The sequence below is a fragment of the Gallus gallus genome, chromosome Z (genome assembly GCF_016699485.2).
Source record: "Gallus gallus isolate bGalGal1 chromosome Z, bGalGal1.mat.broiler.GRCg7b, whole genome shotgun sequence".
Lineage (NCBI taxonomy): Eukaryota > Metazoa > Chordata > Aves > Galliformes > Phasianidae > Gallus > Gallus gallus.
This window is the reverse complement of record NC_052572.1, coordinates 24,453,100-24,474,713: the sequence shown is the minus strand read 5'-3', so window position 1 is coordinate 24,474,713 and position 21,614 is coordinate 24,453,100. Positions and strand designations below refer to the sequence as shown.

The window sequence follows — 21,614 nt, the reverse complement described above, 5'->3', positions numbered from 1 at the left end:
TAGAAGTCCTGAAATTCAGGTAATTTGCTAAAAATGAGTTAATTTATCCAGATTATTCTCAGGGTGAATTGTAATTCTCATTCACCTTGCTGTTCCTTATGTCTTGGGAAAGTAATGCAAATTAATAAGGATAAATTTTAATCCAACCAAAACAGAGTATAAAGAATGAAAATATTAGGTCAGTATGTGAAACAGCATATGAACAAGGAAACCTTACTTGTTTATTCAAACTACATTGAACACTTTCTTTTTGCTTTCTTGAAGTTGTAGTCAGCTGAGGTCTACATCCTCTGTGTGTAAACCCAGATGTTTTCTCCCTTTCTCACATCATAAAGCTAACAATGTTAGAAATTCCATACTCCATTTTAAAACTACCATGTAGATTTGGAGTTAGTCCTTGAATGTATTATTTAAGAAGAGGGTAACTTTTCAGAAACACCGATTCCTTGGTGCTCTTCCACCATCAATATTTTTACACCAGAGAAATAAGGAAACCAAGTCTGCTTTTGAGTTCTTTGGCAAAATGCATTGCCATTAGATTCATCTAAGAAAAGGTCATTAGCCATCTTAGACCTGACAGTCTCTTGAGGTAAGAGAACAGAGAAGCTCCCTAATGAAACACTCTTATGATCAGATAATTTACCCGCTCAGTACATTTATCGAAACATTAGCAAAAAGGACTCATGGTTACACATGAACCATTTTTTCCTCATTTGTCTAACTGCTCTCTTAGACTTCCCTTCCTCCTGTTCCAGGAAATTAATAAGCACTTTAGAAGCTATAATTAAAATATTTCATCTGCATTTGAGAACTTCAATACAAGAAAAGGCTAATACACTGATAAAAGCAAGCAGCAGCAAATTCTAACACTTCTTATGCTTGAACATTAGATGTTTTACATTTCTCAGCTACCAGCTACTCATTGGTGTTGCGAAGCAGTAAGTTTTTCTAAGTCTACTCATACACAAATTTAAAGTTCATTGTAAATCAGTGTTTTCTCTGTTCAGAACACAATGAAACAGTCGAGTTTCAGTCTCTTTCATACTCTAAACAACCTTGTGAAATGCTACAGTAAGTCTCACAAACGTACTTTTGTTAGCAAACAGCTTAAGCAGCCTACCAGAACTAGCTACCCACTCAGCAAACAACAAAGAGCTTCAAAAACAAAAAAGCACAGTATTTTATGTTGCAATACTCAAGTTAATAAAAATGATTGCTTAGTACATGAAATAATTTCCTCTCTGTTTTGTTCGAATTATTATGTACCAATAGTAAAACACAGCTGTCAAACAAAAGCAAATTTTACTTGCTCACAATAGCTTTTAAAGGGACTTTTGCTTGAGTTTTATTAATCTGATCAGGAAAATTGCTTCAGAAAGTTTAGGAGTAAGTAGGTAAATATTGGAACTTTTCAGTGAAATGAAATATGTTGTCTCATAAAGGTTCATCATCTCCAACTCTCAATCAGGTGTTCTGATAGAAAGTTTCTAAAACGACCAAAGAAAAATTGAAGCATGGATGAAGTTACTTGAAACTAACAATCACTGAAGTCTTCCTCATTCAAACTGAAGAGGAAATGGGACAAACTTCCAGCTTGTGAATGTTACATTTTCCTACAAAGTATATTTTCTCTATAAAGATATATGCAAATTATAGGAAAATACAGCACTAGTCATTCAATTTTGAAAAAAATTTACTGAAACAAGAAGTTGGACACATGCTCTCTAACAAACACTACCAGATTGAAAACTAGATTTAGATGTATGTTTTAAGTTTTAACTGGATTAAACATTTATTATGTGCATACAGGACATTTGCAAGGGTTCTGGCGTTCAGATTTTATGTATTTTAGTAGGAACAGTTTGAAAAAACAGGTGCATCCACACACCTACAACATTCACTATATGAAGCTGTATGCCTATCATAAAGACAAATAATACCGCACTATAAGAAAATGAGAGTAACATGATCTTCTGAGGTTGGATGACATACTTCTGAGTCCAAGCCAGTGTTACAAGACTGTATTACCTTTTTCCTTACTTTGTCTTACACTGATCAAGTTGTTTAGTTGCATTCTACTAAGAGAATGCTTTTAAATAATGTACTGCTTTAATATATCAAATAGTTTGATCGCTTATTTAGAAGTTAGGTGCCATAATATTTCCCATTCAACGTAAGAATGGCAACAAATGCTATTTGCCTTGAACAGCAAGCAGTCTAGAGTAAAAAGGAATATGCAGGAAACTTGAAAATACAAACAGCAATAAAAAAACCTCAATGAAAAAAGAAAAACAAACCAAATCATCTCCTAAGTCATTCACTAAACATAATTTAAATTTCAGCTCAAAGTTAGGGAACAATTTCTGTGTACCTACATGTGTGAAAACTCCCATGCTTATAAAAGCAGCTTCTGAAGTGCCAGCTCTATGGATGTGTAATTCAGCAACTTGTTTGGTGCATCCTCTTGATGTATTTCTTTCAGGTGTTACAAGATTAACGCACTGCAGCATTCTCATCTCAAAAACACCCACAGATTAGCTATGCATTTTTTTCACAAGATTAAGGAAAACAATCCTAGTTTTGCAACTTAATTTTGTATGTTTCCATGTTGTCTGTATCAAAGTGAAGACAAGATGTCAAGCTATAAAAGGACAACTTGCTGAAAGACATCACTTAAAATTTAAGAGCTTTTACTGCTTATTTTAAAGCTGTCTCAAGAAAAGTTTAAACTTCTCAATTACACACAGTCCTCTGAGAAGCTCAAGGTATAAATACAAGTAAAATATAGGTAAAATTAATTATGTACCTACTTACGTAGGTGTTTTAATTTATATTCCTGTAGCACGTGTGTAACCCAGATATCGACGTTGTGTTGTATTGAATATTGCAGTTAAAACTTAACAACTTGAAGCAGTGTCTATCTTGTACCTGAAAACAGAGTGGATGCCTTGTACGTTATTTTTTTAAAAATATCTGACCTTCAAGCCCTTTGAGTAAAAAAAAAAAAAAGAACTCAAAAGCATAGAACAAGAAAGCTAAAATGATTGATGAAGAGTAGGGTCTTAGAAGACAAGAACACAAGAGACAGCAATCAGACTGAGTAAAAGCAGCCAAAAGAACAAACAGATGAACCATATGAAATCAGAATAATAATCTAAAAGAATGGACTCTACAACAAACAAGTTTAACATCTAGGACAGATAACAATTTGGTTGGGAGAGGATGGATAAAACGACTAAAAAGCCACTTAAATATGATGCAAGTTTTTTTCCTTTTTCAAGCTAGAGGAAGGTTCACAGTTGTTAGCTCCCACCAATGAAGGATAAGCAAATAAATTCCTTTGGAGCATATTTAACTCACTGCTTCAAACTTGGAATTTGTCTGCCTGTCACATACAGCTTCAGCACTTTCATGGAAGCTTACCACTCTCGACAAGGACCACCAGATCTAACTTGTGAGAAAGAAAATAAGACTTACCTTGTGCTGTTCTATTGCATCTACCCACTGTTGCCTGTGGTCTGGGTCCTGAGCTCGAAGGTACCAAACACTATCATTTACACTAATATCAAATCTGCATTCGTCAAAGTCATGGGGCTGTGAAAAAAAACAAAAAAGAGTGCAAGAACAGCTGGAATTAGTAACATGACCTGAAAGAATATTCTGACAATCGAACATTGTAATTAGCAAAGCTTATCTGTACAGCCTTGAACTTGTCTTAGATTCTAAATGCCATCTTATGTAGCTCTTTTTCACAATGTAGTATGATGTAGATTATGGAGTATACCTTCACAATGAAAAGTGCCTGTTTTCTGAAAAAGAAGCTGAAATGAAAAGCAGAAGACAGAAGCTGAACTGCTTTAATATGTTCTTATTAAAGAAAAATTATTATAAGAAGTGTTCTACACAAATACTGACCAATATTTCATACTTCCTAACCAATTCTTTAGCAACTAGTGGACACAGAACAAAGTACACTACTATTCTTTTAAAATTTCAGAGCAAGAGATGAATTCAAGTTGTTGTTGGTGGTGCTGATTTTAGATGGAAGGCAAACATGCAGTGTAGCAAAACCCACTAAGACAGAACCATAAAAACTGAATACAGCAAAATGACACGGAAGAGAAAAAAAGGAACCTGTTGCATCCTCAGCCTCCAGCTATTTTTGCCATCTAAGACAAGAATATCAGATAATTGAAAGCAACATTCAATCCTTTCCCATATCACTACCTGAATGCACCTAAACTTTACAATGAAGGCAGATGAGATGTAAAGGGGGACAAAATAATCCCACCTGCCTTGCACCCTGACATTGTCAAAATTAATCCCTAGCAAATATCCAAGAGAGTACAGCTTTTCCCTTTATAAAAAGTCTTGTTGTTACGGCTGAATACCTTCTTTAATTTTTCCGCTACATGAAAAAGAAATTCTGCTAAATGTAAAAAAACAGCAGGAAGCTAAAAGGCTCTTAGCTTAAGGCAAGTGATGAGATCTCAAGGTCCACTAATTCCTGACATCAACAACAAGGCTACAGGAGTCAATGTCCTTCACAATATATGAACTAGACAGACTACAGTATGCTTGCAGACAATTAAGGCACTGTGCATCAATCACAAAACATTCCTCAAATGAAAACCAAAGAGCAAGTCTCATTTGTTGGTTTCATGCAAGTTCATATAGTGTCAGTGAGAATTATTTTCAAAGGACCTGAAAATCAAAAGCGTCTTACATGTAATACACAATCCTTCTGGTTTAAACCTATGGGAGGAACAAGAGAGGTACAGCAGAAACCAACAATCAAAAACCAAATAAAAAGGAGCTCTGAGTTTAACAGGAGTACATGAAATCTTTTTTTTTTTTTTGTAGCTTCATGTATTTGTTCAAGAATCTGGACCTAAGTTCAAACTAGAAACTTTAACTTCCCACAGAAAGAACAGCTACTAACAGAACCAACAATTATGTGCATTAATTAACTTCCATTAATTACTTAATTCAAGCAATTTTCAAAACTAATTATATGCTGTTTTTACTGAACCAAAGCACAGAGACATACAAGGGACTTCACATTTTGACATCCAAGGTCTTTTTTTATTTTTCAAAATGTATTTTGTACATGACTATTACAATATATGGGAAAAATGTTTATCTGCCTTAGATTAGCAAATCTGCCATATCAATAGTTGAAGCTTATAAACCTGTTCCCAATCACTCTTCTACCAGGCTCTCTTCCGGCTGCGTTGGGGTATTATGCTTTTAAAGAAATGGAAGACTTTCCCAGAAATTGTCCGAAAAGCAAATGTACAGGAATTAACTATCAAAGTTTTTGTTGCCATGAGAGTAATCTGCTTGATCTCTATTTGAGGCTATCTGGGAGGAGTTAAAAGCAGTAGCACGATTTATCCAGTTAGAAAGCTTTTAGAACTGAAAAGCCTGCATTTCCATGCACAAGTTATTTCTCTGTATAACCTATCAGAAAGTTTCCTCCTCTACCTCTCATCTAAACAACTTTTACTGTAATTTAAGACCATTACCTTTACAAAGGCATGTTCATGTATTCCCTTTCTTTGCATAGCAACTCTGAATACATTCGAAAAAAAAAAGCTTTGTTAGTAAGACATGGTAGGGAAGAGCTTTACTTGAGGTCTAGTTACAAGTTGAACATCCCAATTCCAGGACATATGCTGAATTTACACTTCTGCAATTTACTTACAATTAAGAGAGCGGATCATCTGAAAATGAGGTCAAGGTTTGCATTAGGCTTACATGTCAAGGTTTCAGCAGTGGGGATGCTGCAGGGCTGGCCTCTGTGAGCAAAGACCAGCAGCTGCCCCACGTCAGATCACAGCCAGACCCAGGTGCTGGAGAAGGGACCTGCTGCTGCCACAGCTCAAACATGAGTGACACTGGGTGTATTCCAGGAGAGCAAATTTAAAAAATGCCTCTGTGTGCAGGCACTGGGACCTGCCCGGTGCTGGACACACATGGTTCCATCTGGCCCCAACAAGCTCCGTCAAGTAAGCTGGTGGTGCAGCAGTGAAAGCATTTAAAGGAAGGCACGACTGGGAAACAAACAAGCAAGCAAGCAAGTTGTGTAGCAGAACCTACACAGAAGGAAAGGAGTGAGGGAACTCAGAGAAATAACCCTGTGAACATCCAGGTCAGAAAAAGAGGAGGTGCTTCACTCACAGGGGCAAAGACTTTCCTGCAACCATTGGAAGAGATTACAGTGCTACAGATATTTCCCTACAGCCCATGAAGAGAATGATGGTGGAGCAGAAAGCCACACAGCAGGCCTTGCAGGATCCCATGCTGCTGTATCAAAGTGTGCCCTGAAGGAAACTGCATCCCGTCAGATGGACCCCCCAGTGAGGCCAGGAAGAAGTGCAAAGATAAAGGACTTGCAGAAACATGCTGTTATGAACTGACTACAGCACCCGTTCCCCTTCTCACCACTGGGAGAGTTGAGAGGAAGTAGGAAAGTTGGTCATGAAGGAGGAAAGTAGAATCCAAGAAAGGAGAGATAGAGGAAGGGGATTTTAGTTTTACCTGTTTTCTACAAGACAACTCTGTTTTCAACTGGCTATAAATTTATTCTGCCTGAGCCTTTTGCCCGTTACGTTAACTGGTAGGTGGTCCCCCTGTTTTTTGTCTCAACCCACAAGCTTTTCATCTTATTTTCTCTGCCTGCACTGTTAAGCAGAGGGAGTAGGACAGCAGCCAGGCAGGGGGTCTGGGAGCCAGCCAAGGTCAACCCATCACAGTAATCTAGAAAGTCATTATAAGCATAGATTGTGAGTAATGTACTTCTTAGAAAGAACAAGAAACTACAAACTACAGTCATGACTTTAGCTGCATGTAGTCAAACTTCAAGCAAGGAAGATCTTTCTAAAGAAAAATACAGGGATGACACTCGTTAAGAGAAAATAACATCAAGAGAGGATACAACAAGGAGATCATTTGGAAGAGTTTTTCAGGCTGTTCTAAAAAGTGAGTGATGACTCCAGAGAGAAATACACCAACTCGACTAAACACTTCTCCCTGGTATTTAACAGGGCAAAAGAGATCATGTTTTTAGACCTATCTTGTCAGGTAAAATTCTTATCAAGTACAGTGTTCACCGATCAAATGATCAGTGATTTTTTATGAATTTTAAGAACCACTCATTATACAGAATATAACTTTGAAATTGTATGTCTTTTTATCTCACTATCTTCTATTCAGTGGATTTTTATAAGTCAGTATTTTCAGTCTTTTTAAATGTTGTAGGGAGGGAAAACTGCTCCTTTGCACTTTGAACCTGTTAAAGATGAAGGACTTTACAAAAACTACTTTAAGATGTGTACTTCCTGAAATTTGGCTAAGATTCTTCACTTGCTCTTCCTTATCTGAATAATCCCAACCTTTGCAAATTCTGTGTGCTGAATTTTCACATGGAAGCTGAAGTACAGTCATGGGTACTTTTAAAATTAATTCTTTCAAGCATATAACCCAAATTCTTAAAATTCCATTAACTATAGGTTTTAGTTAGCACCTCAGCACAAGTGCCCATATAAAGTGTTCACACTTTTTTCCCCCAGTTTGTTCCCACTGTCAAAATACTCATCTTGGTTTTAGTTTCATCTCTCAAACTGCAATATTTCTCTTGTTTTTGATATGCGCAGCTTAATGTTGAGCCTATAGCCACTGAAAATGGTGGAAGAGAATCTTTGATTTTATTACCTGTTATTTCATACTGCTTTCACTAACTTCCTCTTCTTCTACTTCATCAAGTAAGTTACTTTCTGAGGTTGTCAGTGACACGTTTCTATAGCTTATAAGATCTTACCCCCTCTGCGTTTAACTTGAAGTTAACAATCTACCACTTCCTAAATTATCAATTATGAATCTCTGTCATGTGTTCATTATGCATCCTCCTGTTGTGAGGAGTTTCCCTTGCTCATCTGCACAGTCACTCTTTTAAGTTTTGTTTCAAAATTAACAAGGATAGACAAAGCTGAGTGTATTCTGATACTGCTTGTCCTCCGCTACAATACTGTATCCTATACATACCATTCTGGAATGAAGTATGGACCAAGCTGGAAATTACAGGATAAAGGGGCTCTGCCATTATGGTGAATACACATAGGTCTGGAACCCACTGAATGACCTATGAGAACATATAGGGAGATACACAGATTTTGCTATGTAGCAGCTGCTCTGATCACTTTTCTAGGGATAAAGAGAGAGCTTGTTCATACATTGTGGAACTGGAGAATTTTAAGAAGCCACAGAATGATGCAGGAAGGAATTCCTGAATTCCACCTGAACGATGGAAAAACTGGCAGATGAATTGTACCCTGCACTGTAAGAAAGTAACACTGTTCACTGTTGGAAAAAAGCATATATTCAGCCCCGCTGAACCAACAAACATCATTTATGACAGCCTGGCTTGCATCTCATTTTCCAGGGCTTAACTGTTCACGTCCACTTTTATTAACAGTTGGACTTGATGACCTCAGAGGTCTTTCTCTACCACAATGATTCTATGATTAGCAGTAATAAAGTTGCTACTGATCAAGACAGCTACATTTGCAAGATGTTTCAGGCTTGTAGGTACAGCTTCAGAGTTTCAATGTGGTAGTTTCATATTTTCTCATCAGAGGAAGTGAAAAACAAAATAAAACAATTCTACTCATATCCTGAGTGGAGAAGTGATCCTGCAGTGGATTATCCCTGTACAGATTCCAGCTCAGCACAGCTGAGAGTATTCAAATCAGTATTCAGAATATTTTAAATTCCATTTACATAGGAAAAAGAATCTTAAGTGGATTTTAGTTATGAGGATTCTTACATTTTTTAAAGCTGAGAATCACTGTTTTCAGTAGCTCTAGATATTCTGGTTTAAGGTATACAAAGTAGAGCCATTAAGAAAAAACACAACTTGAATCAGAAAAAGTTGTTCTTTTTCTCAGTTTTCAGAACATTAAATTTTTTGACTGATAACTTCCTACATAGAAAAAGAATGAGAAGTTCTGTTCACTTACTCCAGGCTATTCTGAAAGAAGGGGGAAAAAAAAGGTTTCATATTTTAGCTTAGATCTATCACTAAGGTCTCTGATAACGTCTAAAAGTTAATTGATCAGTCATTCAGACCTTTCAAGTTTTCTACCTGAAGACAATTTTGTAAAGCCTGCTTAACACAAAAGGCATTCCTTTCCAAAAACACCTCATCTTAAGCAATCATTACTTACAATTTTGCAACAATTACATTAGAGATTAAAACAGGCAGTACTTAATATTTGCTTTTACTGTAAAATTACTCTATGGATACTGTTCATTCATATGTGAGGTGTTAGGGCACTGATAATTCAATTCACAGAACCTTAACATATTCTAGGAGGATGAATGTGAAAATTGGCATCATTAATTTTTCTGGAATCTGTCTTGAAAGAGTCTTTTAAATTAGACTAGAATTTAGAAATTCAAGAATATTGTAAAGGGTTAAGAATTACATGCAGCACAAGAACAAGTTTACACATGTAGCTAAAGGCAAAATCAACATGGAGCTATGCTAATTTTTAACTTCTTAGTCTTGGGTGAAAAAAATTACTAGCATCACAAAAAACAAAAACTGTGTCCAAGCTTCAGCAATAAAACAGTTTTGTAGCTCAGAAGTAGGTGAGCACAGCATTTGTCTTTACTAGGTTTGTAGGTACTATTAAAGTACGTAACACCTGTGTATTGTAAGCTGCAGTTATCCAGACAGCAATATACAGCATTGCTTCGTTAACAACTCTCAAGCAGTTACACTCATATAAAGTTGTCTAGCACCCGAGTCACACTTATACTAGTGTCATTCCCATCTGAGAGAACGGAATAGCAGTGATTCTCATTTACTGTAGACATGTATTTTGTCTAACGCCCTAGTTCTCTGCTCAGTATTCTAAAACAACTTGCATTTAGTTCTGCAATCAGAATAACAGCACAAGTACAGTTAATAGCTGTGATGTGCAGACTTGAGTTGGACTTATAAACTGTTCCAGCTTCCCTTTGTAGAGAAAATACTATTTAGAGCAATGAAAAAAATCGCTTAGGAAGCATAACTTTCTTCACTTGAATATTCCCCCCGCCCAAAAGTATTCTTGAAAGTTATGAAATCTATAAAAACACTTAAACCTCCCTTTGTGATTTGTTTAAAGGACCTCAAACCAGAGAGCTGTAACAGGAAGAATTCTGTGGCAGTGCAGTCAGCTATGACTCATGAGACCAGAGCTGGCTTCAGACTTCCTCAGCAACTGCAGCCAAGTAAACGTTTCTTCATGTAAACTGCCCTTGCTTGTCCAAAATTTAAGAGCTAGTACAGGTTGGCTTTATACAGAAAGATCTGGGACATTGGTGCCTCTATTTCAGTAGGATTCAGTACAGCTACCTCAGAATAAAGCTGAGAGGCATACAGAAAGGACATTAAGGACCACTGGAGGCCATTTTTTTTTGTAGCATATTCTTGCATGGAATTGATTTAGATTTTTTTATTTAAAACGCTGCTTCTAGAAGGAGCCCTTGGCACATGCAGGTTGCCTGTGTCACAGACACTTGAAGGCTGCTAAACACACCTTTGAAAAACTATGAAGGCTTTCAAGTGTTCCTGTTCAATGTCATGCCACCAGCATGTGTTTTGTTGCCCTGAGTTCTCAATTGAATGCATACTGCCTGGGGCTGCTGGGGAGGTGCAGGATATTTGGAGAAAGCATTTGAAGTTCTCCAACCTGCTTTATTTCCTGGGGGTATACAGTGACTCCTACTTACCTACTACTTCCCTGTGTGATAAAAATGTTCTTCTCAACCTTGAATCATCTTGGTTGTGAAAAGGCAGTAGGACATACACTGGTATCAGTGCAGATTTTTCTTGCAACATGAGAAAATTTCTGTTTTATCCCCCCAATGTCTTGTCAGGTAGCTGGCCGATAGCTATACTACTTTATAACCACTTCTGAGCATAGGGAGGAAGGGAAAACTATGCTAGAACACAATGACTTAAAAAAATCATACAAATGAAATAGACGGAAACAGATAGAAAGTGTAGAGAAAAAGAAACAACTTTACCCACAGCTGTACGGAGAGACTCAAACTAGTCCAGGGACAACATTAGAGAAGGGATGACAGACCCAAGAAGTGGTGAGTAATACCTCATGATCTGTGCTAGATACAGCTCAGCAGGGATGAGAATGTAACAGATGATACAGAAAAAGTATTTTTTTTCCAGTTTGCAAAGTTAACAATAAAATGAAATCTTGACATTGAGAGCAAATCTCCTGAATCACGTGACGTGTTCTTTTTCTGAACTTGGACAAAGTCGTTATTGATCAACTCAGAGTGATTTTATTTTACTAGTAACTTTCCATCAGGTTCTCATTCAGTAAACTCTAGGACAGGTCCTAGAGGGTTCTTCTGCTGTAGTCTGCCTTTTTTAAACAAGAAAAAAAAAAGAGGAAAAAGGAAGGAAATAATGCATCTGATTGCAGTTACCAGAAAAGCATGGAAAAAAAGCAGTAAATATTTTTATTTTATCTTAAAGTCATTATCATATCTTTGATCATACAGTAAGTTATTTTATGATGGTCAATCATGCATTTGTCAAGAGTGAATCATTTTATGCCTATCTAATGTTCTTTTGATGCCTTATTCGGCATTTAATGGAGACTTCTTACCTTGAATTAACTAGTCTAACAAGAGCACTGGTTCAGTTGGGTTTTAGGTAACACAAAGTTGCAGTGAGCTGAATGTGTCCCTGTTTCTCAGATACTCAGTGAGTAGCTGAACTCCATCACATGGACTGACTCCTCCTCCTCAAAAGAAGATGGGAAGAAAATACAAGAGAAGACTCACGGGATATGACAGATCAGTTAGAAACAGAATAGGGAGCTAAGTGTAATTTATTGCTGCTTACTAACTTACTAGAGCAGTGAGAACTAAAAGCAAACTAAGGGGTCCCCTACCCAACCTCTTGTACCTCCTCTCCTTGAGCAGCGCAGGGCATCACAGCTGTAGTCAGTCCATAACACTTCAACTCTGCCACTCCCCTGCTCCACAAGGGGTTACTGATCCCACACAGGCTTCCCACAGGACGCAGTTCTTCATTCCCCCTACCATTACCTAACACTGCTACACAGACAATATCACTGTAAATGGAGTCCTTTTGTTTTTACAAGTTATTTTTGAAAGCATTCAGCTTTGTGAGAGCAAAGATTACAATCACGATTTAGTACAAATTAAATGAAGTCTCAAATTTCGCAAATATATTTTTTAAACTGTTAGTTACCCTAGATGCAGTTCTCAGTGCTACTTAGTGCTACACTTAGTGCTACACTTCACTGTTTAATATTTCGTGCAACATGTCCTGAAAACACACGAGATGTGGCAACTTTCAATTTATTTCATTGTGAAACTTATTTTTTCTTAAAACAAAATTCAGGTAGATCTAAAAACATACTTAGAGGCAGCCAAAATTTGCAACAGAAAACAATGTTTTTACTTCCCAAATTCTGAAATCCAGGCAAAACTCTACAATTTGGCAGGACTGCTTTGTCTTTACTTGGTCTTACTAAGCATCAGGACCCACTTACTGTTAAATTAGCAGTACTTTTTTTATAGATTGTTGAACAACACTATTGCAAGCAAGCACATAAGACTTTTTTTAAATTTTGTAGTGAACAAACTATTGCTGTCCTATGTTTTGCCAACTACATGGCTCATCACTGATTTGGTGGACGTAAAAATCTTTGTGGCATATTTATACACGCAAAAATCTTTGCAAGGATACTGGTTGAAAAAACATAAGAGCCTAGTATATGTTTTTACATTCTTTGCCACTATCCAATTGCATTTAAGACCTCAGGTTTGGATAGCTGCCTTTCAAAGACTTACTAAACACATTTAAATTTTTTTTTCTTTTCAAAAGTAGAGGCCTGCTGCATTTATGACAGTAGAAGCACACTGAGCAGAATTTATTATTAGCCTGTTAGTACAGTGTGCATCTGTAATGACAACTTGGCTAAATCCACTGAAAGAATGCTCTCATCTGAGAACCACGTTTTTAACTCTAGGACAAGTATATACTGTATGTGCTACCTTAGCAGTTAAACCGCATTTTAACTTTGAAGCCTACAGTTCTTAGCAACAAACCTGACCCATCTAGTTTTCTTCACATTCAGCAAATGGGTTCCAATGCATGAGTGATCAAATAAAAAATATTTTTTATTATTTTGCATAGAATCACCTATCCTATAGTACCCATCTTCTTAATATAATTTTTTTCTGTTATTTTCCTATTAATAATATCCAATTACTATGTAGTATTAACTCAAGCTGTAGCAGTTTCTATGTAAACATGCCTCTGATCCAAGCTATTTCCAACTGCCTATTGAGACAACAATGGCTTCTAATGGGAATTAGACTACAGAATGGAGTGTCCTGCAGGAAACCACACATGATGCTTCTCAGTTATCTATTAGGTGCAAAATACCTACAATATCCATTATCATGCACCAACCATTGGAAAATATCAGAACCCTATCACCTGGAAGAACCTTAATTTAGAATTAATTTTAAATCACTAAGATAACCTTGTAAGGAATCTTACACACAGCAAGACACTAAGGAATTATTAATCAAGCAGGAAACAAGGCTGCTTCATTCCAGAATCAGAAAATGAAAAAAATCACGTGTATCACTTTATAGAACCAGCAAGTACAGGAGCAGGAATGACACGTCTGCTGCTGCTTTTGTACTCATTAACTATATCTTTGTTAAATCCCACACTATGTACCGCTGTGCACCACAGAATTTCCAGAAGCTGGGCATTAACTGGTAGGAGCAAAGTCTTAAATGGATTTCACAAGAGACAAAACCCAAATAGGATACTTTGCCTTAATAGAAAAGCCATGCTTTGTAGCAGTACAGTTGAATTGGCATAGAGTACAGCGTGCTAGCCTCAGACTCCTGGGGATGGGAATGGAGAGTCCCCACCTGATGAAAGCAGGGGAATTGCACCTAAGCAGCTTGCCGTACCCAAGAAAGCAGCACACTATTACATTAAGATTAATTTATTTTTAATTATACACCAAATAATTGAAGTTGGAAGGGACCACTGGATGTCATCCAGTCCATCAACTCTGCTCAAGCTGGGCCACCCATAGGTTGCACAAAACTCCCCAGGTGTTTTAAATATCTCTAAAGGAGACTCCACAACCTTTCTGGGCAACCTGTTCCACTGCTCTGCCACCTTCAGACTGAAGAAGTTCCATTCACTTTCAGACAGAGAATCTTCTATTTCAGTTTGCACCTGTTACCTCTTTTCCAGTGAAGCCCAGAAACAGGACAAGTCTGGCCTCATCTTCTTGATATCCTCCCTTACATTTGTATACAATGATGAGATTTCCTCAGTCTTCTCCAGGCTGAACAGGCCCAGCTCTCTCAACAGTTCCTCATAAGAAATGCCCTGTCCCCAGACATCTTTGCAGCCCTTCATTGGACTCTCCTCAGTAGTTCCAGCTTATTTTACCAAGGAGCCAACAACTGGAGAGAGCATTCCAGGTGTGGCCTCATCAGGGCTGAGTAGAAGGAGAGGATCAAAGGAAAGACCCTCCCTGACCTTCTAGAAATACACTTCCTAATACATCCCAGGAAGCTATTGGCACTCTTGGCCATTTGGGCACATTGCTGACTCATGGTTAAGTTTCCACCAGAACATACTATCAGGCTGTTATCCCAGAAGCTGCTTTCCGATATGTCAACCCTCAACCTGTACTGATGCATGTGGTTGTTCCTCTATAGGTGCATGACCTGCAATTGTTATAGTCGAACTTAGTCCAGGTCTCACTGAATGGTAGCAAAGTCTTCTGATGTATTACCCTTACTTCCCAGATTCATATCATCAGTAATCTTGGTAAGGAGGTACTCTGTTCATTCATACACTAAGTTAAACAATTCTAAACACAGGACTGACCCGGTGAGAACAGTGCGAGCTAACATGTCACCAACCAGACTCTGGGTGGCTGATCACAATACTCTGTGCTATGCCAGCCAGTCAGGTCTCAACGCACCTCACTGTCCACTCATCTAACCCACACTTGCTGCGCTTATTTAGGAGCATGTTAAAGGATACAGTGTCAAAGTCTTCCTGAAGTCAAGACACACAACATCCATCGCTATCCCTCCACCCTCCCAGTCATGACACCACAGAAGCTATCAAACTGGTCAAATGTGATTCCCCCTTGATGAATCCATCTGGACTCTTCCCAATCATCTTTTTGTCCACACACATCTCTAAAGATGACATCCAGGATGAGCTGCTCCATCACTTACCTAGAGATGGAAAAGGCTAATTGATCTGTTTTCTAGGCTTTCATTCCTGCCCTTCTTGAAGAGTGCAAGGCCACTGACTTTCTTCCAGTTCTCAGATAACTCTCCTGTTCACTATGACCTTTCAAAAAATAGACAGTGGCCTAGCAGTAACATCCACCAGCTCCCTCAGCACTTGAGAGTGCATCCAATCAGAGACCATAGACTGTAAGAAACATATAAAAGTACAACTGTATATGCTTTTCTATAAATGCAGTATTACCACTAGTAGCAACAGGTGACAAGTCTTATGCTAGCTATGCAAGGCGCCGATGCAAAGCTCGTTATCAGCTTCTCATAAAGCATACTCTGTGAACTATGCTTGGTACACCAGGTGTCTCTAATTAGTACCGTGGAGATTAAACTCTAGGTAACAAAAGCTTTTCAAATATGAACACAGACTGAAAGCCGATGCCCCAGAACCGTAATTTATTAACTGGCAATCACTGGTTAGTGAAAGAGTGTAACCTCCAGAGCTGGGAAGTCTGATTTTGCTCTAAGTTGAAGTGGCTAGACCAAGGAGAAAACCCATTAAAACAACCAATTAACATGGTAAGGCCTCTGCTGTAGGGTGGCAAAGTAACATGTGTAATCCCCAGAACAGAAGCTGGAATCAAGGAGTAGGAACCACCTAGAAGGCCAATCATTTAAGAAATCACAAACTGTGGGGTGGCAGAAGATGCCAACCTCAATCCAGTGCATGACTGTCCTGCTTCCTCCTCTCCTTATTAAGGAGCTCACCAGTGAGACTGCCTTGACCTCATCAGCTAGAATCATCACGAGCGAAGATGTCAGGCTAGCTATACGTCATTGCTTCATGATACTGCATACTTACAGTGATTTCTAACACAAGTATTGAAAACTGACTGCTTTGACTCCACAGTGATAATAGTTTGTGTGCAAGAACTAGTATATAGCAATAAACATGTGTAAGAACTACTATAAGCACAAAGCATATTGCTAATGTCAGCCTAAAAGCTTCAGTTCTGAATTTTAAAATTGACCTTATTTGTCCTAGCTTAGGCTGAACTCTCCCATTTCACCTAATTCCTTGATATACATACACAACTGTATTTACATTCAAATATATATAGTTTTCAAACAACTTTTCATCTTCTGCAACTTAAAAGAAAGTTTCTTGAGTATATATATACATTAGACAAGACACAAAACAATCTGGTTCATAACTTACAGAGACATGGGGCAGTAAATTCTATTCAACCACTTCTCTTAGCTGAGGAACGATGGTAGAAAAACATATCAAACAGACAGGGGAGTGGCTGAACCATGCCAGAAGATTTGATCTAAACCACATTGATTAAAACTAGAGTAACAGCAAAAGCAGCTTCTGAAGTTTGTCTAAAAAGCAGTCTAAAGATGAACTTGGAGATGCAGAAGGAACACTAACAAAGTAATCCAAATAATTATTCTGTGTGCAAACACAAGCAAAAAGCTGATGAGTTATTAACTTCAGGAGGTAGCAAAGAAGCACTGCTAGTGGTGTAGCAGTGAATTGGTAGACGTAAATGAGTGCTCTGAGTGTTTACTTGGCATTCCAGGAACGCATTTCGTGAAGTAAGGTCTGGTATTACATGTACACTCAGCAGAGATGTTAAAAATGTCATTAATGGCTGTCATATGACAGATCAGCTGATCAACAGTAGGTTGCAGAGCAGGACAATTGAGCAATCCCAGAGGCGAGGAGATGCACAAACCAATTGAATCCATTAACACTAAATTAACTATAAATAAATCTCATGGAAGACAAAAAACAATCAAATTGAGCAAGACTATGGACTGAAAACAAGGCTGAAAAAAATTAAGAGAAAAATCTCCACACCATGCAAATGTGCAGGTACCACCCATGGGCAGAAATCATGATCTTGAATTGGATATCAAATTGTGGAAAAAGTCAAGGGAAGGAACAACATGCTAACTGACAATAAAGTGGACATGAGTACTCTTGGATTACAGTCACAATTTCAAGTGTGTGGGAACATCATTACATTTGAGTCTTAAAGCAGAATCCTTCAACAATATCAGGTAATCCCAATAAGTGCTCATTAAACACATCAAATTTTTTTCTAGATCCTACTCATTATGAAATTCTTCATCAATATAAGTGGTTTCACTTATGCTGAATTGGATGTTTGTTCTTCTATGTCTCATTTAATTTCTTCAATCTACACTATGGAATAAACCAATTTCTGTTTACTTCCCTCTCCCACGAATACTTGCCTTTTGCTTGCCAAGAATATTAATACTTTGATAATCAAAGGGCAACATTAAGGCATTTTCACTTTAACATCAACTTATCCATTGCTGGTTCAGATTCAGACTGTCAAGATCCATATATGAATATACGGAAGGTTTGAATGCAAAAAATAATTGTTCAGGAGAATCTTATATTTCAAAGAATACCTGCCTGCTGCAGCAACACTGGGCCAGTATCCTTATCTCCTAGGCATCAACTCTCTCTTCATTGCTCTGGCATTTTCTTGTCCAAGATGCAACCATTTCAGGACTTCCAAACCCAAGAGAGCATTCCTGACAGCACTTATATCTGTAGGGTTTCCTCAATGGGCTATCTAGAATCTCCAACATTTCAATCCCATTAATGTGATATTTTCCACTAGCCTGGAAATAATAACTTTATTTATTTATTTTAAAACAAGCCGAAGTCTAAAAACACTAACTGCCTCATGTCCTAAATAAATCCCTATTTATGGTTTGTATTCCGCACCTTAGTTTATTCAGGTCATCTTTTTAATAACAATCAAGGCCAAGGAAGCACTTCATCAAATTACATAAAATGAATTAATGCTCATCACTTCATACTGAAACAGATTGTTTTCCAGCCTCAGATAGCTGGAAAGAAATTAATATATTTCCACACAATTAGCAATTATTATGAATTTGCTGCTATGTTATTTCTGTCAAGGGCAATGATTTACAGATTAGTTTTTTTTTTTAAAGAAAAAGCTTTCACCAATGAAATGCTATCAGTTTGCATTCAACTTCACTAGCAGCTGACTGAATCAAACCTATCAGTAGATAAAACTGGTAACTACATTATTCTTATCATATGCAGTTCTGTTGGCAAGATCAAAGTTCAGAGCACTAGGTAGTAAATGCTAATCTAAAATTTACTTGCATTATTCCTCCAAGTGGGTTCACTTCTGTACCTTACCGCTCTGACACCTTCCAAAGTATTTCATGTTTTGAATAATTATGAAAATAATAAAATAACGGAATTCAATAATAAAAGAAACACATCACTGCACTGTTAATGTCACAGTAAGTTTTGAAAAGCATGTTGTAATACATCATTATTCACAGAACAAGTGCTTTAAGCAACCCTATTTGTTCAACAATAACAAAAAAATACAGATCTATTTCAAATCTTATGTGCTTGTAGAGTTTAAAATCTACTGAAAGAACTCTCACAGGAAGCTTCTGTATCTGTTTAAGTTGACAAATGCATGAAGCATCCTCTGTAGAGTTGTCAATCTATTTTTAAAACTGTCAAATGCCACTTCCCTCCAAAAGAGTTCAATTATTAGTGGTGGCCAGCATTATACTATACAGAAAAACTGGTAGAAGGGCAACTGCTGAACCAATGCTATCTTTAAAAAGTAAGGAATTTTTAATGATTAGCAACTGATTACTAGAAAGAACTATTTTGCTCTTTCTTCAGAACGTGTAATGAAACGGAAGGCTTAAAATCAGAAGCTGTCGGGTTATCTCTTTCACATGTATAGTGTTCAAGGTTTGTTTGGAAACTGGAGCTAAACTGTGTTTATTCCATCCCTAATTTATAACATGAATATTTACTAAATTCATTGTGATAACAATTTGTTTTTGTTCAGGAAAAAAAGCTAAGATAACTTCTAAGTTGAATTGTCTAAGATGAACAGGCTGTCTCTCGGGTAGACTTCTGCTTTCTACCTTGTCTGTTTCCAGCTCCAGATAGCCAGAAACAGACATTCAAGAAATCTACACTTCCAAAAGTCCATTCTGAAACATGAATGGCTTGCAATTTGTATATTAACATTATTACTTGCCTTTAAGGCAATAAATCCTTCTTGTCTCTAAAAATTAGTTCACTGAAAACACCAGTTATGTGGAATCCATTCATTACTCAATCCTAGTTGAACCATTTGCCAAAGATCTGTCTAAAATTCTCTTTACAACTTAAATTTTAAGACTGCTTTTCTTAATATATAACCAATAGTATATTTCAGTTACAAATTTAACACAAGTATACATAATCTCAAAATAACAAAAAGCAAAGCAAATAATCATGCCACTATTACTATATATCTTATTTAAGCTATCAAATTAGAAATCTAAATGTTTTTCTACAACAACACAAAGTACAACAAAGACCAACCACTGGATTAAAAATGGCAAGTATGACATCTGTCTAAAGAAGAGTTCAAACTTGAGATAGAACAAGTTTTTCAGTTCTTCCTATCCAGGTAGTCTAGTGTGCTTTGTATTTTTACATTACTTTAGGTTATTGAGCTTCAGCATTATTTGAAACTGTCAGGAATGACATTTCTCTAAGTGCTTATCAAAATCCTCTGTACACATCCAAGAGCTGTTCCAATCAGACATGTCCTTTCTTGAAAAAACATAGAATTCAAAGAAACACTTTGATGTTAAGAATTTGTGTCAGGTTTGAAAATTTATTAATATAAATATCACCAGGATTAAATATTAGTGCTGGCCTTCCTGGGAGACTGTCTGGAGATGGGTAGGTACAGTAGAACTCCAGAATTCCCTTCCAGATAAAGTTATCCTACAAATACCATGTTACCTCTTGATATGTGGAGAAGTCTGAATAAACAAGACCCTCTACACAAAGGCACTGATGGCAAAAACACAGGAAATAAAGCTGAAGATAGTATAATGTGAAAGGCCAATTCTACTGGAAGTTGGATTTCCAACTCTATTAAACATTTATATATTTTGAGTGACAGACCTGGCTATTTACAACTACAAATTGAAGCTCAAGGATCCACATCTATAGGCATGCCATCAACATCCACTTCTAACCTTGCCCACAGAAGTCTCCATTGATAGTTTGCCATTAGATACGAAGAAACAAAGTTTTAAGGTAATGAGAGATGTCTCTAATAAACACCACCTGATAATAAACACCACCTGATAATCAACTCCAACAGTTATTCAGGATGTTCACAATGGAGTAATAGAACAAAGTTCGAGTCTTCACACACACCAACTTTTTTTTAAATAAATACCCAGGATTTCTCACGTGTTGGCCATTTAGCAGAACTCACGAGTTCAAGCCTCTGCTCTAAGCCAGTCAAACATTTTCAAAGCTGTTTTCCTTAATTGTCTTAAGCAAATCATCAGCTATTGACTTCCACTGTCCTCCTTCATAACTTAAGGTACAGAACAAATTCTTCACAGTTCTTTACCTGCTGTGATCCAGTAAGGATACAGTAAATACTCTTCCTTTGGTCTCCTAATGCAAAGAAATCAATTCAGTCTCAATAGCTAATATTCTGAGTAGACCAATCAAACTCAGTACTTTCTATTGAACTAATGACAGTTGTCTTGACATACTGGTTCTAGAAAGATGACATAATTCTAGACTTAAATATCTGAAGAAGTTACTTTAACAAGCTAATTTAACAAGACATCTTATAAAATATCCCTGTAGAATTTGCTAGCAATCTCTGCCCAATGTGATATAAATGATTAAAAAAGACCAGAAGGGACTGTGGTTTTCTGCATACTAATTTTATGTCTCATAATTAATACTATGACTAAGAACCAGGCTGATATTCAACTCTGAAAATACAGCACTACTACCCAGTGACAGAAGCTTTCTAAGTTTATGCTTATATATCAGTAAAAAGTGGACATTCTATACTACAAGCAACGAAGAGAATTCAGAAAAATCATTGTGCCCACATCTGAAAACTATTACATGCACACCTAAATACCCAAAAGAAACTTCATAAGAATACATCCCTTTCATAAATATAAGCATTACAGACATGAATACCATACAATAATCCTCATGTCTTGCTTTGTACTGGAAAAAAAAAAACTGATTGTAACACATTAGGTTAAGAGGGAGGCAGTTACAATGCCCTACTCTCAATCAGCAACGTTGAAGAAAGATAAATTTACAGCATAGTAAGATGCCGCAGGAAAAAAATACTCTACAGAAAGAGTCCAACCATTTAACATTTGTAGCATGA

The 21,614-nt window shown here is 37.0% G+C and overlaps 1 protein-coding gene across 3 annotated transcripts in view; it reads right to left on the bottom strand.

The window, feature by feature from the left end:
• Positions 1-21,614, bottom strand: part of COL4A3BP (collagen type IV alpha 3 binding protein) — a 74,478-nt gene that overhangs the window by 45,965 nt on the left and 6,899 nt on the right. For 2 of the 3 annotated variants that reach the window (XM_424796.8, XM_004937347.5), the window contains exon 3: positions 3,478-3,594. In XM_424796.8, the coding sequence (XP_424796.3) occupies positions 3,478-3,594 (117 nt within the window). Of the gene's footprint in view, positions 1-2,375; positions 3,595-21,614 lie in introns of those variants that run through there. The other variant, XM_040656070.2, reaches the window with a different exon arrangement.